Source organism: Ruditapes philippinarum, unplaced genomic scaffold, assembly GCF_026571515.1.
Source record: "Ruditapes philippinarum isolate M1 unplaced genomic scaffold, ASM2657151v2 ctg407_1_1_1_1, whole genome shotgun sequence".
NCBI classification, from domain to species: Eukaryota; Metazoa; Mollusca; class Bivalvia; order Venerida; family Veneridae; genus Ruditapes; species Ruditapes philippinarum.
In genome coordinates this window covers 321,897-342,375 of record NW_026857632.1, presented here as the reverse complement: position 1 = coordinate 342,375, position 20,479 = coordinate 321,897, and the positions used below count along the sequence as shown (strand labels likewise).

Here is a 20,479-nt window from a genome sequence, read left to right as displayed (position 1 = left end):
CATCTTAAAAATGAAAAAGTTGAAATAAAAAATCTTTCCCTGGTTTTTAATACAGATACATTTGCATATCGGGGTTTGGTTTTTTATTGTCAAATTTTATATCATACAGTAAAAATGTTTTTTTAAATTCATAATAAATATATAATCGGTTAACAAATTTAAATGTTGTTTATTTTATCCCCAAAATGAAAAATTAAACCGGGTCAAGGAAAAAAGGGATCGCAATAAAATATATAATGTATTTAAAAAGTGTCTTTCCCAGTCCTGTACCAACAGTTATATTCACATATCATCATATCGATTTACACTAATAACTAAGTGAAGAAAATCATGTAAACACGATGTGTTTTACATATATTTATAACATTCCCGGTTAATTTGTTAGAATAGAACTGAACGCATATAATTTGAGAGCATATTCAGTTCATCGTTACATATATTATTATACGTTTATTTATATACATGAAGTAATATATCATATTGTTTAAATTTCAATTTTATTGTATATATGTCGAATGAACGCTAATACATGTGCCGATTTTTCTTTATTGATCAAATGTTTAAAATATTCTTTCGCCCCCTTTTCAATAGTTAGCTTATTTACAAAATGTATTAGACATATTTACAATTGTAGCTTATAACACTTTAGTAGATTGAAACATTCTTTGATGTTTAAAATAATGATATTTTGGAATGCATTGATACATACACGTATCTATTTCAATTTTGTTGTAAATAACTTCATGCCAAAGAATATGTTAAGAGCAGTCAATCACAGAGTGATGTTTGAATTATGGAACAAGTATATCACTATCAATAACAATTTGTAAACTATATCATTTGCCAAGGAACAGGTTAGACTTACATATATTTAAGGTAGACTATGGGTAATGCATTACCATCAAATAATTTGAAGGGTATTTAAATAGGCTAAAATCGCTTGCAATCTTCACTGAAATTGAGGGACATGTGTTCAAACCCCAGAAGGTGTAACCTTTTTTTCTTTTTAACATTATTTATGTATCTCTCTAATCCCTTATCAAAAAAGGGTTTGATTCAAATAATGTAATTATTGTAGGTATTTATTTGCTTAATAATGCCCAAATTTATAGCAAATATGATACCAGATATTTTCAAAGTTTAATAAGATAAAAACTACACGGTAAAAGTATTTTATATTTTGCATGACCAACCGATATACCTTCTAAAAAATTTAGGCAAAACGTTGAAAGCAGCCACTCATTATAGTAAATTTTAGGAATATTTTGAGTTAGGCATTTTAGATAGGGAAATGGTATAATTAGTGTTTTGATTAAGTGGGGTAGAGCAACATTTTTGAACATTTTAAGAACAGTTTGTTTGTGTTATTTGTTACCTGAATGTAATTATTTGTTTTTTTAAACCACGGGCAAAAAGAAAACATTTTTTTTTGATATTTACAGTTTTTTTTTAGATTTTCCTCTTTTCTGAAAAAAGCCCCAATGGCAAATCTTAGTTCATTACCATTGCTCAAAAACCACACGTAAATTCTATTTAAATTTTGAAAAAGGGTTTAATTGAAGACATAAAACCCTTCCTTGTTCTTTTCATTTCCCTTAGGGTTCCCTTACCCAGGGTCTACCTAAACCCCCCTGTAAAGGGAAATTGTATCTATTTAAATAAAAATATTGATAAATAAGTATAAAGTATATTAAAAAATAAGCATGAAAAAGGACTATTTAAATGTAAAAATAAATTTAAAAATAAATAAATAATAATAATAATAATAAATAATAATTTTATATTATTATTATCATTATTTTAATATTTTTTATAATACATGTAATAATAACATTAATTATCATGATAATTATGTGATGAGTTTAGCATTACTGTCATGACTTGTTATGACTTGTTCCAGCACAACTGTCATCAGTAGAAGAAAGGAGAAATGAAACACACTGTGATACCGATAATGTTAACATAGACTGTGGAAGCTCAGTGATAGCTGTTGATTCTATCCTGTTTGGATATGCGCGATTGTGATCCCACATGTTGCGGGTTCAAAACGGACCATTTTTTAAGTGCGACACGCCGGTAAAGTATTGTTTGCGTCATGTTCTGGAAAAACGTCCCGTAGTATTCCCTCGGGGGGGTCCCGGGCCCTTTTTTTCCCTAGGGAAAGCACAAACCTTTCCCATGTTACAATTTATTTTATTGTTTCCCTTTAACATCTTTTTTAAAATTTTTTAAACTTATCAACTTCTTATGTTTTAAAACTTTTTTTTTTTTAAAAAAAGCAAAGTAGTCAATCAAATTAATTCATAGATTAAACAAAATAAATACTTATTTATTATATATCAAACATTGTTTTTACCTATTGAGTTTGCTATATGATTTGACTTTATTATGTTTCCTAAAAAGTTAAATTATGATATATCTATATTGTTTTGCCTCGTCGTCTGTCCGTCTATCTGTCCGTCCGTAATTTAAGCTTGTCCGTCCGGCTTGGCACCATGTCAAACTGCTGGCGGGATTCCAATGTAATCTTTCACAGGAGTTATAAGTACCCTTCCCTAATCGTGTATATCGCCAGCACAAAATGGCCACCACAGCTTTATTAAAAAAATAGTAAAAAAATAAATAAATAAATAAAAAACCTCCAAATTTTCTGGCTTTAAAGGCAAAAACCGCTAGTTCAATACCGACGAAACTTCGCAGGAGTCATCAGTACCATACCTAGTTGTGGGAAACACATGTTTTGTGGCACAAAACCCCCTCTTTGTTATTCATAAAATTTAAAGTTTTATGATTACAGCTGAAAGGAAATTATCCGTATGTTCAAGTGGCACGTTACAGTCATCGAGTGCACCACTTTATTTAACAAATAAAGGTTATCCGGGTGTGACAACAGGCGAATCTACATGTTCTTGCTCTCTAGAAATTTATGAGTGTCCATCTAGTGTTAACTTATATATCATTGACGCTGATTTGTATTATGATACATCAAACTGTGAACAAAGACTAGAAATACGGGACAGTTTAAACGTGACATTACATGGTATCGAATGTGAAAGTTACTATGGATCTGACATAACCACTCACGCTCTAAACAAGCATTATATCACCATTAACTTTTTGGACAATTCCACTGCTAACCAGGAAGGATTATTTTTTCTTGGATTTGCTGGTAATTATAAACAATTTTAATTTCATTTATTATTACTATTAATCTTTATTTTATCAAAGTATATTTTTCATTTCCTCCGTTTCTGCATCTACAGATATAAATGATAAACTCTTACTTTATTAAGGATATTTGTGTGATTTTTTAATCTTTTTTTATTCTAGCTACAACAGTAAATACTCAATTCAGTCTGAGCTGCTCTGCTGTACCGGAGACTCTGTGTGTTGGTAGGTTCGGTTCTGCTATTTTGTTACCTATAAATATCTGACCAATTTTAGGAGAAGCATATATCAATAAGGAAGATAACTTGTATGTGGGTTCGTAGTCAGTAGTGTAGATCTTCGTCATTTCTGATCAATGAAAAATAACATGTTTGCTATAAAAATCACCATTTCATTTGATTTAGCCAACAATACGATACAATGACAAGACTGTCGTATGGAGCCAAAAAGGTTGAATGGCTTATCTAAGATTAAACATGCAATTATTGTATTTGGTTTAATATGTGATATTATTAATGGCCCGACAACTTAATTGTACTTCTTATTTACTAAAATGTCATTAAAATAACTTTATAAAATTACTTATTTTTGATGTCAATGCATTTTACTATTTATCCTCCGCGCCTTGTGAGATCATATTTTCGTAAATCAATTGGCCGGATTAAAATATACCTATATCTCTATTTGATTATAAAATTCCTTGTCGAGATATAAAGTGACATTATGCTCATATTTTCATATTCAAGTTGAGCTGAACTAACTATATATTTCAAAATATTGACTGTTAAAATGGTGATTTACCAACAGTTCATGTTGGAAAAAGTTTTTGATAAATTTTAAAATCTGCCTAAAATATAAAAAGACTGCCCACTCTTTTTATGAACTGAACGTTACAGGTAAAATGCTAATGGATATTTAAGAAAAAAAATCGTTTGGATCCACGCGTTGTTTATTGTTTATATGAAATAATTGTTTTTTATTAAAAGGAATTATGGCAAAATGAAAACTTATTCACCTGTTCACTCATTTATACACTTGGTTAGGCAAAATGTCACTTTAACGAAAGGGGCGTCCGTGGCCGAGTGGTTAAGGCCGTTTACTTCAAACCACTTGCCCATCACCGCTGTTGGTTCGAATCCCGACAGGGACTTTGGATTCTTTCATGTGAGGAAGCTATCCAGCTAGCTTACGGAACGTCGGTGGTTCTACTCAAGTGCTCGTTCGTGCCTGAAATAATGCACGGAAGGGCACCTGAGGTCTTCCTCCACCAGTAAAGCTGGAACGTCGCGATATAACCTATACTGTGTCGATGTGACGTAAAACCCAAAACAAAACAAACAAAAACTTGAACGAAATATTTAAATATAAAGTAATTGGCATAATGCCAGTAATGTCATTCAGGGTCACACTTTGGTGTTTATCTCGTGTCGTATTTGCACATTTGATAAATAAAGAATATGTACAAGTATATACATACTTGTTTTATTTAGATTGTGCTTCAGTTATTGATATTGATAATGGCAATGCCTCATTAATCGTTGAGAACGACTCGTCTTATGGAGCCCGTGCAAATGTGATTTGTGAAGACGGATATAACACTACAACGCTGACGATCCAATGTTTAGACACGGGATCATGGGAAACAAGTACTTGTATTGGTAAGATATTATGAATATTTGTATGAAGTTCGACTTTTTTCCGAAGCAAATTAATGGTTATTGTTACAGTTGCAAGTAAGATATTTAGACCAATTGACTTCTCGATCCCTAAGGATATGAAATTAACTTCGAGAACCAAGGACCTTTGACCACTTTTTTACATTTCTTTACGAATCCTTGTTAATAGGACATTTTGACCCCCTTATTAATTTATGTACAAAACAGGCGAGTAAAATAGTTGGAGAAATAATTAAAGGCAAATATCAAATGTTTTAATTATTTTCATAACAGAATCAAAAAAAAAATAAATAAAAGGTAATTATTATTTTTAATTGTTTTAATGTTTAGTTACATAGCAATTACAATGTATATATATATTTTGTTGTGTTTTGACCCAAGACAAGACCAGAATGAATGCATAGTAAGAACATACGCAATCGGTGCATCATACGCGATCGGTGCATCACGTCTATATTCATATTTACAATTGCTGTATTTTTGTTAATATTTGTTACTTGTTGAACACATGTATGTAAGATAGGAGATGAATATTTATATATTTTTACTGAATAAATGTTACAAATTGAATTGACCTGTCTCTAGTTCGAAGTTGCGATTATCTCATACTTATGATATTAACATAAATAATTATGTTGAAAAAGAAACGAGAATACTATTTTGCAACAAAAATGTTTTTTATATATGTAGAATTGAAAACATATTGGCTGGAAAACATATAGTCTCTTCTTTTTCTCATTTGTTATTTAAATATAACAAGAAGTATCTTTAAAAAGATACTCGGTCGAACTGAAACAGGTTAATTTGCAGATCTTAGGAAACATGGACATAGAATCGTAGGGATAAGGGATAATGATATTGAGCCAAATATTTTATTTTACGTTATCAAAATCATATACATATGTTGGCACATGCAAAATATTTCAAAGCTACTATCCCACACATTGTAGTTTGGGCGTTTTTGTAATAAAATATCATGATACAAATGATATAAAAATATCATGATATAAAAATTACATTGAAACCGGATAAGTTCGTTTTCTTATGTGCTGTTTCGCTATGTTCATGCGCGAGAGTAAACATTTTAAGTGGTTGTTTCATTAATGTTTGACAACATTGATAACTCGTTAACTCGTTTAATCTGTAGGATGATGCATGGCAATACAGAACATATTATGTAAAGGAGAAGGCATGGTTCAACAGAGTTTAAGTGTTTGGAATTTAACTTGATAGTAAACGAACTTATTAATGTAAACAGTTCGTTTCCACATTTCTTTAGATCAATTAAAATGAGAAGCGTATACCATGTCAGAAAAATCCGTTATGTTATTTTACTAATTTTACAATCATGGCAAATCAGATTCCGATATTTCAGATTGTAATTTCAAAATGACCAATTACATTTTTACATATATTCAATTCTTCCCTGTAAATTGTACAGAAAATAAAATCAAAAACAGACTGACCTTCGGCCGGAAACCAACTTAAAGTTAATTCTCAAAATTCTTAATCTAAACCATTTCATCTCGTTTTTCATATACGGATTTATTTCGTTCATTACTTGAATGTAATCATGACTAAACATCTTCTGTTCTTTTTGTATAAAACACTTACCTTGAAGTATGATTATGGATAACAAATAACGGCATTTTTCTTAAATAACGTGTTTATGTACATTATAGAATAAGGAGTCGAAATGTCCAGTCAATGAAGTGGTCTAAGAGACTAAGGGGTCTATGTGTCATGGGTCGAGATGTCTCAGAGGTTGAGTTGTCGAGGGGTCGAGAGTTCATAGAGTCTTACAGTCGTGTCGGCGTTTCCCTTGCCATCCCTAAATGTTTGAAATTTATCATATTTTATTCATAAGTTCTAAGTGTATTGTTTTCAAACTCGGTCACAACAACCCTTGGAATAAGACCTCTTAGCATAACAGACTAACACTTGACCTTCAGTCATTAATTAACTTAACCCCATCATAGTCAAATGACCAAATTTTGCCATAGCTATAAGTAGCCATTATTATTTGTATTTTCTTAGTGGATTCTTTAATGTGTAGGATATAGGATAATATCCCAACGGGCATGTAATTTTAGAGTCACAACTGTAATACTTGGAAGTAATTCTAGAAGTTCAACACGGAACCGCTTCTTGCAGTGTTACATTTTGATCAATATTTAAATTGTGTGGCTTTTGTTGACAGTAAAATTGCCTGATTGAATAGGAAGATCTACTTAAGATTAAACAGTACTTAAGATTCATGTTATTATATGTTTATTGAGAATCTGGGTAATTAATTTTCTTGTTTAAGCTGATGGTAACTATGGTAACGGTGATAGTAAAGAGGATCTTGATACAGACACAGATGAAAGTAAACAGGGTGGACAAGATTTTGCAGCATGGAAAATAGCTGTTATTGTACTATCTGTAGCTGTAGTAATAGCCCTAATAGTGTTGATTGTTGTCAAATGCTGTACAAACAGTAACCGTGATCAAGATACAAGTAATATACTTTATTAGCTCGATTATACGAAGTATATGTAGAACTCTCTTACTTCACCACGCGTACTTTATGGCGTCCGTTTATGATAAAAGTTTTGTAGCTGTAAAATAGTGTTATGATAACTTTTTTTATTTTTTAACAACTTCAAACTAAAAATACATGTTCTTTATCATTAACAACATCTTATGTAACAAAGTTAAAACCTCTAGAACAATAGTTTCAGAATTATCTCACCTGGAACTTAGAATTTCCGTAAACTACATTATTTTTTACTCTCACTAATGGTTTCAGCTCACCATAACTGAAAGTTCAGGGTGAGTTATTTGTATCAAAGAGGAATGCTTCGGCGTCCATCGTCAAACGAATATTGTTCTATATGCATACTGCATAACTGTTCAAAGGTCGTAACTCTGAGTAAAGTGTCTGACTGAAACAAGCCGAATATATGCGCATTTCCTTTTGATATTGATGATTCCTATAACGTTTCGTTAAATTCCAGCCAGTAGTTGCAGAGAACTAGTGCGGAAACGAAATTCTGACGGACGGTCGGAAGGAGCGACGTACGGGCGGACAACGCCAAAACAATATCCCCTCCCGATAATAATGTTTCTCTTATTTTTTTTTTAATTGAGTTATGGCCCTTAATCTGTACGCGTCTTGCCCTGTTAATTATTTTCCTGCCTCTTGCTACACAGAAGCTGCAACATGTAATTGGGTTACGTGAGGCGACTCATGTGATCCTAGTTTTGAACTATTAAATTAAATGTAATTTTCAAAAATTCAGTATGATCTGAATAATACTTTTAGTATACACTCAGTCTGTATTTTAGGCGCGTCTAAGAAAACGTGTTTTTCATTTTAATAGCCTTTAATTTGGGTTTTTTTTTATTATTTAACTCATGTGTTTATTGAACTCATTGAAAAATAAACCTACACTCATTAAATATAATCTACGTAGTTTATTTTTGTTGGATTATATCAATACGTTGTGTAAGTTGAATAATTTGTTTAGATTCTGACCGGGAAGACCTTGCCTACGAAGGAGAGCAATATCCCGCAATTGTACCACCGCCGCGAGGGACAGAAAAGGAGTCATATTTAAGATCCGGGTAATTAACACTAATTATTTAGTTTTAAACTAAAGAATTATTTTCTGAAGAATAATAAGAAAGAACTAAATATTTGAAAAACAACATATTAAGTACACTTGTTAATATATATAATACGAAATCGAATATGATTTAACTGATAATGAGTGTCACATGACCTATTCTGAGATTGCAGCCCGGTGCCGAAAACTCACGACCAAGGATTATAATATGCCTAAGGTCATATGCCTTTTCCTAGCCATTTTGTGAATTTTGCGACGTAAAATTGCTTGAGTGGGAAAATACTTAGTATCTTTTGAAATCTCCTTCATGTTCTTTTGCATCCTCCTTCATGCTCTTTTTGCATAGTAGTTTGAATTGTAAAACATGTTGTTTTTCTACAAACATATGCAAGTATCATTTAAAGTACAAAAATGCATTAACAATAAAATTTAGCCTTGAAATGTGTGGAAAATGTTCTCTGATACCATACTGGAATGACCTCAGGCAAATATATCAGTTTTGTTTTAAAGAATGTCAGTGGATATGGAATTAAGTTTAAGATTTGAAAAACTAAGTATATTTGCAATTGGGAATGTGTCTGGTAATCAGACTGCTGGTGACACTGGGAAGAATTTAAAGTTACCACCACTTGATAATGAACAGTTATTCAAAAGTGATTACATTAACATAACATAAAGTATATATAATAATTGAGAACATTTTGACAAACACATATTACACATACAGGTATTTGATTAAACTATACTCTTTCGAAATGATTTGTCTGTGTTACTTAAATGTCATCTGGATTATTTTTGATATGCTAATACAACCATACAGAGATAACATAGCGGGTTGAGAAAAGCATGTCATATAGGAGAATTGAGTTAGTTGAAAAAAAATGCAGAATAAAGTTTATTTGTCAGAGCTATTCATTAAAGACCCCGCCCGTGACACTAAGACCCCTAAGTTATCTAGACACCTTAAAGTGACTGGATATTTCGACCAAGTATTCTATAATGTTCATGAAGCCTTAACCTACAAAGAAGGAATGTCCATGAAGACGTCAATTTTGAAAAATAAGTGGTGTTTATTATAATTATATAATTTAATACATAATTATATAATGTATAGTAAAATATTATTAAGTCGTTATTTTGTTATTCAGTATCACTCTTCAAGTTAAGTGTTTTATTCCAGAAATAGAAACACAACCATTACATTTGAGCAGAAGTATATTTAATTAATTGCATTTTTGTACTATTCATATTGTCAAACATTACCGTAACTACATATACTTTGTATACGTTTTTATTTATTTTTTTTTAAATCAAATAAATATCTATCAATTGTTTTGTAATTCACACCATTCTAAGCAAAGGTTTTTGTTTTCCATGTTTACTTGTTAGTTTAGTTTCTATATAACAAACTTCTTACATCAGGAAGTCTGGTGCTTATTTTTTCTTTGTATACTTTATTTTCATAAACATAAATACACATATATAGTTATAAATGAAAAAGAAATATATTTGATGACTATCAGAAAATGAATTCCTTACATCCCATATGTAAACAATATATCTCTTTTTCTAAGTGACACAAGAAATGTATAGTGTCGACAAGGTCACGCACCTTTCAAATACAGACTTGAAAAAAGTTGTAGCAATACTGATAATTGCTAAAAAGAGCTGTCTAAAAATGAAGTTATAAGAATAAAAAAACAGGTTTTAGGACATTTGTGTATTATTTAAATGGGTAATATTATCATCAATCGAAATGCGCTTTAAGTTATGATAGTGTTTTGTCGTGTATTAACCTCATTTATTACATGCTTTTCGGTGGTTTATAGAAATATATCAGTGATATAAAACTGGTAATTTCACTGTTTGAAACAGTGAAATAACGGCTTTGATAATTTCACTGTTTTGAATTTAAGCCCCTTACGTTGTTTCAGTGAAATACCAGCGTGCACAGTACTGGGTACCAACTTAATGACGTGACGTCGTAAATGACGTCACGTTGTATTATTATTTGGTGCGCTTTTCATTCAGTATTAGGTTTAATGTCTTTTTAAAACGTTTCTTTGCATATAATAAAAAGAAAATTTGTTTAGTTTAGTGTAAGATCGAAATATGGTGCTTATTTTTGCGCCACTCGTGAAATATACCATTTGGTGCTCACTCGGTGAAATATATTCCGATCTTACACTGAACTAAACAAATATCCTCTATATTATATACTGCGTCATTCTTTAACATGATAAAACTTTTTTTTGTCATTTTAGTGCTCCATTGCCTGCAATTACACCACAGCAAAGGATCACACATGGCCATGTGTACATTGATCATAATGATGCGCATATATTTGGACTCACAATACACATTCCATTCCGGAAGAAAAACAAACTCGCACCTATAGATCGACATGAATAATTAGTGTGATAAATGCATCGATATTATAATTATCTGGCTAAGGCAAAATGACAGTTTGCAGTTTTATGTCCAGTTTTCTTTGATATTAAGTTACTTTTTATTTAATAACATATGCATGTGACGCTGAAATTCATGTTTGGTCGATGTAAAACAAGCTTTTTTAGTAAGAATTTCTAATCATTTTATTTACTGCTTCATTGAATGTTAACAAACCACCGATGCCAATGAATAACTTTACTAGACAAAGGACAAAATAACAACAAATATGTTATAATAATATATATTTTTTGTACTGAAAAGTTATTAACATTATATTACTACCTTAAATTTCAAACTTTGGCAAACTAACTTTTTCAAAGCTTCGCAAAATGTTTGTTACATTTCCTACCGACTGGAATAATTTATAAATACCAAAAAATACTCGCGCCATCTTAATACGTCATTAGGCATCATTATGTCATTATATGCTTTTGGCGGCAGATTGAGATTCTAGACAGTCAGATGATAACCAACACTGATTAACTGTTTCGCGGTATGCAACAAAAACCGCAATGCAAAACTTTTCATTCGTTAAGTAATCAATCACATCTTATATACGTCTATGAATATATATAAGAAAGTCATGTTTCGAGTTCAGGCTGTGGCGTACCGAATTTGCGTTTGATGTCATTTATGCTTTTTTCATAAAACTTTATATTTAAAAAGTAAAAGTTTTCTTTATCATTTATAATTGCACTTCAGTGTCCATACAAATAAAATGCTAATAGATAATGACATGTCTTTATGAAAAAAAAAACACTTTTTGATTGCAATTATTATCATGACGTTTTACAATATGTTTGTTTATTAGTTTTTCATCAATTACTGAAAATGGGTGTGATTTTTAGTTTACAAATCATTTTCTGGATTCACGCTTTATAAGTGATGTATTCCTATATTTATGAAATTAAATTCAATGCTGCATTATATTGGACGAGTACATAAACGTCAAAACTATAATTTGGAATGAACATTGCAACATTGCATTGTTATATATTGGTGTACCATTTAGTCTACCAAAACATGTTATCATATCTTGTCATATTCTCATTCGTATTAATTCCATTGTAGTTGTATAACATTAGAGCTAGGTCAAAAGACACTACATGATAAAAGAAATTAAATTGTATTCAATGCTGCATTATATTGGGCGAGTACATAAATGTCAAAACTATAATTTGCAAGGAACATTGCAACATTGCATTGTTATGTATTGTGCATTTATTCTACCAAAACATGGTAGTTGTATAACATAAGAGCTAAGTCAAAAGATACTAGATGATAAAAGTAATGATATTGAATACAATGCTGCCTTATATTGGAAGAGAACTTAATTGTCAAAACTATAATTTGTAACGAACATTGGTACATTGAGTCGAATGTATTTTATTTTGCAGTTGTGAACAAGTACAGTAACATCAGTATTGTATTCAATAATGTATAGTGTCACGTTGTTACTCTGAAAACAGTATAGGAATTATTCATAATAAATGAAATTTTGGACTCAGGAAATACAAACGAGGCTAGACGAAGTTTTATATGGATTTGATATGAAGAAAAATGAAAACAAAGCTAAATCAATTGGATCTAAACTAAATAATGATTTGTATCAGAACATCATTAGGTGCAAAAACAAGACGTTTTTCGGTTACAATTTAAGTTGAAACTTACGTGTTTCCTGGTTATCTTTTTTGTTTCGTTTTTTTCATCACAGTTTTTCTTATGTTAGATGATAACGTCACAGGTATGATCTTCAGATTCCATATAATATGTCTGCAAATCATTACAACTCAATCAATATTGTTGTACATGTAATTACATTTTATTATTTCAAACTATTGTTCAAAGATATAACTTTTTTAAAAATGACATTTCTGTAACAATAATCCTACTGGTTTTTCTGTAGACATTAAAGTGACATTATGCTCATATTTTCATAGTCAAGTTGAGCTAAATTAACTTTATATCTCAAAAGATTGACTGTCAATACGGTGTTTGACCAACAGTTGTTATAGGAAAATGTTTAGGATACAATTATAAATCTGCCTAAAATTTAAAAAGACTGCCCCACTCTTTTTATAAACTAAGCGTTATACGTAAATTCTAACGAACATTTACAGAATTTGCATTCGGGTCTGTGTGTTATTTATTGTTTATGCGAACTTAATTATTTAATTGAAAGGGATTATGGCAAAATGAAAACATATTTTGATTTTCACACATTTACTCACTATATACCCTTGGATGGGCATTATGTCACTTTAATATGTAGTCTAAGAATATTTAAAACATATATAGCGATAACAGTTTTTCGTTTAAGAATGGTTTCTATTCTTTTCCAAAAATTTACCACTTCATTTTTTTTTAATTTGCTTTAGCCGACGATAGGGGCTTGTAACCTTATTTGGCTTTTCATGGTTTAGATGACTAATTTTGAATGATTACCTTCAAGTTTTACAAGTTAAAGTATCAAATATGTGTTCAAGAAGGAGACTTGAAAGTTTAAAAATCCAAGAAACAATGTGAATTACAGACCGTTATCTCTATCTTTATAGTAATATTTTTTCATACCTCTACATGTAAGCCTGAACGTCTGTGGTTCTACTAAGGTGCCCGATCGTGCCTGAAATTATGCACGGAAATGCACCTGACGTCTTCCTCAACCAGTAAATCTGGAACGTCACCATGTGACCTATTATCTATCGCTGTGACAACCCAATTAAACAAACAAGGAAACTACATGTAAGTAAGAGAACAATAGGTAGTTATTGATTAAGTCTGGTTTGTCTCGATTTTGTTGAACGAACGTGGAATTACAATGTACGCATCAACTACTTCTGATCATACAATATTTTTTATTTTGCTTGTAAGTTGCTATTGAATTTAAAACAGTTTGCATATTTTTACAACAAATTAAAAAGAAATAAATAAGAAAAAAAAGTAACGGTTTTTCAGCATTTTTTTCGAACAACAATTTGACTTATTGACTTTTAATGCCACTATAAAGATTTTGTTTGTGTAAATGCCTGTATTGTAACGAAAAGCAGAACGTATTGTACATGCTGTACTGATATTGATGTGCTTCTTAAACGGGAAGCTTTTCAAGGATTTCTATTTTGATTTATCGTCTTGCTGCACTTCACAATGACAATAAAAATTGTCACATGACAGTGTTGTAGTTGTTTTACTAGAACTGCTTATTAACTACAGTCCGACTCCGGTTATTCGACAACCCATTATTCGAATACCCGGCATTATCCAAAGTAGATCTACGGTTTCGTCTTCGTCTCTGTATAGATTGATATAAATATGAACGTATTATTCGAAATGCATTATCTGAATACCTCCTATTTTTCAAAGTAAAATTTCGGTCCCGATTATATCATTATGTAAGAATTGCACACCTATTATTTGAAGCCAGACTAACTGGCGCTGATTGACTCGCTGACCGTCCCACATTGTGAAAAACTTGGCAGAAAAACTTCTAACAGCCATGATAATTACGATTTGCGTGTACCGAACATTAATTGTATGCTATTAAGTGCACGGTTCAAAGTGTTCAAAATAATGATTTTTTAATTGATGAATGAAAAATAAACAAATGAAAATAAACTATTTTATTAATTGGACGGTTTATATTGATATTGTTTGTATAATTTTGAATACATTTGTAATGCATGCATGTATGTCTATCATTAAAATCCTTCGCTTTGTCCGACATGCTGGAAGATGACAGCAATGTTATTAATGTGCATGTTTATATGTTTATATTAACCTGTGCTACAGAACCTGGTAATAAACTGCAAGTAGTTAATAAATTTATTTTTTTAACATTGATCGTTGTTTATTTGTTTTTCACGATTGATTACCGGTATAAGACGTGTTGAAAAGTTTCGCTAGAATTGTCGATATGGTCAAGTGGAGTAGTTTTCATCTATCACTATGTTCGGATTTGGATTATTCCAACCCATCGATTTTTCGAAGTAAATTTTCAGTCTCCGGCACTTCGAATAATTGAGGTTGGACAGTATAATAATAGTCGGCTTATTTAACGATATAGGCATATTTAGGGAGATTGGGTTTGTTTGTCTTTTAAATGTAATTTCAGTTTACCTATTAAGTGGCGTGAAAAAGGCGACCTTTGCACAATAGTGTAACGCGGAATATTTTAAGTAAGCTCAAAACAATATAACTGATAAAAATGCAGGCTCGGTTTGATCAAGTCCGTTCATGGACGGTAGTGTTTATTGCATGTTACCGTCAATCATCCCTCAAGAACTGGATATAGCTAAATTTGTCACTTAAACAGTAACTTGGTGAGTTTTCAATTTCAGAGACATCCGCTGTTGTTTTGTAAAAACGTTTAAATATATCAAATTGATTGTAATATTAAAAAGGATGAAAAATGAAAAGAAATCTGGATTTTAATTTGGAACTATTTGAGCTATACATTCTCCTATTGCTCAACAATACTCATTTATGAAATATTATAAAAGCTGGTATATAATTCAATGAAAGCTTTAACAATGTTTTAATAAATAAACATAAAAACAACAGAAATTAAATTGTATTCGACTGACTCTGTTGCGTTAAGATAATAATCTTATCATATAACATATTTCACAAAAGCTATATCTACATAAAATGTACAACTTGATATTTCTCGTAAAATGTGATGCGCTTAGTAGTATCGTATTCCACATATATATCATTCCTATATCTATTAAATGCACTTAATCGTTTCTAGACGATGACAAATAATGTTTTATTTTCATCATGAAGAAAACGGTGATGCAGTGGCTAATAAGTCTCCTTGACAACTCAAAGCTCGTAGGTTTGAGGTCTACTGTGGTCATGTTTCTTTATGACACCATTGCTGGTCAATCCAAAAAAATCGTTAATAAAAATCATTGCATTCATGTAAATTAAATATGTTTAAATAAATATCCCCTAATTTCTTAGGTTTATATTAAATGTTATATTTTCCTCAAAGATATTTTATCAATTCTGCCTATATCTATTTTAAACTTATTGAAGATGTCAGCAGTCAGTTGTAAACTATAGCATCTCGGCTTTGTCATTCTAGTTTTGTGAAGTATTTGATATGTTTTATTTCTTTTTGTAAACATCTTAGGATAGAAGCATGTCGCCTACAAAATCATTCATACTGCATTGTCAATAAACATGCATGAATTCCAGAAATAAAGTTACATTCATTCTTAATGGAAAAGTAAACACCAAGCTTTGCAAATCCCCATATGGAAGGATCAGATTCACTTCTTAATATACGATCAATACTTTTGCGAGGTATTGTGTTGGTATTTCATTTAACAAAAAGCATCTCTTAAAGAGATATTATGCCTCAGAAACTATTTGTTTATGATTTGCTTCAGTGTAAAAGGCAACGTAGATTTATAGTGTTTCATTGTTTTAAAACATGATAGATACTTATCGCCTGAAAGTCTAGCGACGAAGTAAATTTCTTTTCATCAACGTATAAAAATCTAAAGATATTAGTATTTTACTTCCATTCAAGATTAGAATAAATCACTATAACTGTACTTTTTATGAATAAAGGCAATCATGGTTCAGGTAATTGTCCAATTAGTATCTTTTAAACAAAACTATACCAGAATATCTTTAAAATTGGAAACAAAAATGAAGCATTTCTAGGGAATGTTCGGTCAATTCCAAACATATAGAACACGTGTGTTAAATGGTAATCTAAATTGATGTTTCAAACATTTGTGTTATTTATCTACCGATACAAAAGAAATATTAAATGCTTCTAAATTAGCTCTTGTTTGAAGTTCAGCGCTTTTGTCCCTATATATGTAAATAAGATAATTGATGCGCCTGAAATATCTAAACAGGTTGTTGGAAAACCTATTACACAAAGCAGACCTATTATGTCTTGTAATTATATGTAGCTCACTCGCTGTTCATCATGTCGCAGGTTAAGAATATAGCTGTTTAAACATTACATTTGCAATGTCTTGATCATTTATCAGTATGATACGTATATTTTGATCAAATGTAGTGTCATCAGTACTCGAATACGTCTGTAACTGTATACAAATAAAGTACATTTGACAAATTGAATGTTTTGTCTGGTATCCCGCTGGGCTCCTTTACGATGATCCTATGTTTCTGGGTCGCATTGACGGTTGCGTTCAATGAATTACACCCTTCTTTGTTGATACTGTTTACATATTTTAAGAATTGGAACACACTCATTCATAGGTTCATTGCCCTGATAATATTTATATTCCATTACAACTCGAAAGAGGTATAACACAAAGTAATTTACCAACGGGGGTAAAATACTTTTCCCTGGTTCTACAACCGAACACCTGCTGTTTACTATATAGTAAAGCATCGTCTAATTAAATACATTAATCATACAAAAACATATACATACCCATTATCATTTTGAAACACCATCATAATAATCATGATAACCTTTTATTATGCCATAGGTACATCAAGATAAAAAGGTAAACGACAGTTCACAGCAATGAAAGAATTATAAGACTTTGAAAAAAATGTTCCCCGCCTAGGGGATGTTTTACACGAAAAACAGATTTGTACTATTACAAAAATGTGTGCTAGGGATCTTGAGACTCAGTGCAAAAATCTAGATCTGCTTGATATATCGGTCTATACGGGAAACCAGTGTAAGATTCAGTATAAAGTCGGCTTAGTAAAATGCCGTACTCTAAGTTCTATAGTAAATCACTCACAATTGATACTTAATTCTTGATTTTCCACTATCTATCTTTCATAAATTATATACTGTTTTCAACTTTAAATATCAACACTTTCCAAACAAACGATGTCCGAAATATTATACAGTAGCCATATCTTTTTTTTTTTTCAGAAATCTTAATTCATAAGATGTACGTACACTTTATTCGTTACTGTCTGCTGGCGATTAGTACATTTGATATCCTTCCGCCCATTCGCCCAGAAATAAAGTCCTGAATGAAACAAAGAAAACAACTTTCAGTGTCATCGTATAACACACAAAACTACACAGATGTATTTAAATACGCATAAATATGAACAAACAAGCTGTGCATACCTTAAATGAGGGCATTTCAAAATGATCAGACTTTTTTTCCTAGACTACAACGGATTAGGTACAATTCAATACCGGGATGTCTTCGATACATGCACTCATGTGTTTCGAAATAAGGTTTTATCTAAAGCATTGCGTAAGTGTTTCGTTGGTCTTACTCAGGTGTGCCTTAAATAATTCACTGAGGAGCACCTGAGGTCTACCTCCGATGAATTTGGAAATTGGCTATTTTAACTCTATTGTGTTAATACTACGTAAAACGTCATTGAATACGTTAAACCTGAAATTGATAAATATCTATGCAGCTTCAGTATGGTTAATCGTACAGTTCATCTACAGAAATAAAACTATGACCACCTGAAATAACAGACAGAAATGAAAGGCAATGTTATTTTTAAATTTTACATTAATTTCAAAAATATATTATCAAAGTGTTCATATAAGTTAGAATCTTCCGAAAATAAATGTTAAGACAGCATTAAATCTATGTATTAATATAATAAATGTTGCTTGTGTCTGTATTTGAAACTACGTTTTCATATTAAAATTAACGAACATCTGCTAATACACATATTTCATAGATTACTCCCATCGCTTTCCTATATATTTTATCACTTAATTTCTGAAGAGATAATTTCGTTTAAATATATCAGATTCCTTGCATTGTCTAGTCAGTGTATTTGCCTTGTTTACTTCAACAAATTTTACTTTTCGAGTTTTTTTTCTAATTCTTGTGTTTTAATCTAGTCAAACTTTCTGATACATAAGATATCATTTTGAATCGGATAACGATAAATGTATTAATGGTTTTGCATCTTAAAAAAGGCTGAACTGACAAATTTATGTAAACAATCATGTTAAAGCTGATGTTCATGAGTGTAATATACAGTCGACTCCACTTATAACGGACTCGCTTATAACGAATTATCGTTAATAGCGAACTAAATCTGATAACCCCGGCCTATTCCTTCTTTATTTTACATTAAATCACATCGCTTAATACGTACTCGCTTATAACGAATTGTCGGCTATAGCGAACTATTTTGTCAAGTTTCAAACGGCGAAAAACATGTAAATTTCTTCCGTTAAAACAAACTGTTATTATTGAAATATCGGGATGCTCTCGATTAAGATCAGTACATGAATACGGCTATCCGATAATTATTCAATCGAGTGATAGCACGGGTAAGAATAACGATTTTGTTAAAATGTTCTCATAACATAATTTGTTACTTGTTGTATTTCGTACCCACAGTTGATAAATTGCTGTAAATACCCGATAATTACCAAAATAACAGATTTTTTGTTTGCAATATTAACCAAACAATAACAAACAAATAGTAAAAGAATACAAATGGTAAGCACTTTATAGACAAGTACTACATGTCTAAATACATGTACCATGTACATAATATATTGTTCAATAAAATGACCCGCATTAAATTACCGCTGCCGTAAAATACCAATTATACCGGTAACCAGTGACAGGTATGCCTTTTTCACGGCAAATTTACCCACCCAAACAAGTCAGCAAGTTGTTGCTACTTCGCTTTTAGGGAACTTCGGATATAACGAACGATATCTAAATGTCCCATTGAGTCTGTTATAAGCGGAGTCGATTGTAATATGATTTGAATTGTGTTAAATGGTATTAACATTACTTTATTTTATCAATTGTTTTACCAAATGGTAGATTTATGCCATGAAAGATACACATTTGTCTTAAACACTCAAAAACAGCTTACAATTTTAAGATTATTTCACACGTTTAAGTAATAACTTTTTTCAAACTGTGTAGTTATTTAATTGTCTGTATACATAATATTTTTACAAGCTGTTTGAAATGATTTGAAACATGCGGAAATAAAAAGAACTTAAAACGTTTAACAGTAAATTGTTGAAATATTTTTCGACATTACTGTTCATACATAAATCAATTATATATTTAAAAAAAACGTTGCGGATTTTATGAAATTCCAACTCAGTAAGATGACAATAAATTTGAAACCCAGGGGAAAATACGGTGAATATACCATCGCATTTAAAGTAAAGCGATACTTCTTTGAAATAATAATGCTTGTTTTGATCTCAAGAAGTCGGAGCCACAATTGATATTAACAAAATGAGACCGTCTCACCTTGTAACTTACGTTTTACATTATTTATAAGACCAAATTGAAAGTTGCATCTACTGTTATATATTAGACAAAAGAAACTTCCCATTACGTTAATGTTTTGTTCCAGTGAGTTACAAAAATGTATCATTTTTAATGTTTGTCATACAATACAATACAGTTCTATAGAGATCCTACTGCCTCCGATTTACACTACGCATTGCAACCTGAATATGTTTGACGTGAAGTGATTTTTTTAAAGTCAGAGTCAAAGGTTTTCAGACATTACAGACTGTAGATAGAGATGCCAAATACATGTATGTAGGTGAATGAAGGTTTCAGGTTTTAGATCATGACTGAAAGGAACATTTATCTAAGG

The 20,479-nt window shown here is 30.9% G+C and overlaps 1 protein-coding gene across 1 annotated transcript in view; it reads left to right on the top strand.

Moving 5' to 3' along the window:
- Positions 1-14,724, top strand: part of LOC132750424 (uncharacterized) — a 40,393-nt gene extending 25,669 nt beyond the window's left edge. Inside the window, exons 3-8 of the mRNA XM_060740407.1 lie at positions 2,798-3,169; positions 3,331-3,393; positions 4,659-4,826; positions 7,153-7,344; positions 8,357-8,453; positions 10,720-14,724. Of these exons, the coding sequence (XP_060596390.1) occupies positions 2,798-3,169; positions 3,331-3,393; positions 4,659-4,826; positions 7,153-7,344; positions 8,357-8,453; positions 10,720-10,867 (1,040 nt within the window). The 3' untranslated portion in view covers positions 10,868-14,724. The remainder of the gene's footprint in view (positions 1-2,797; positions 3,170-3,330; positions 3,394-4,658; positions 4,827-7,152; positions 7,345-8,356; positions 8,454-10,719) is intronic.
- Positions 14,725-20,479: the final 5,755 nt, after the last annotated feature.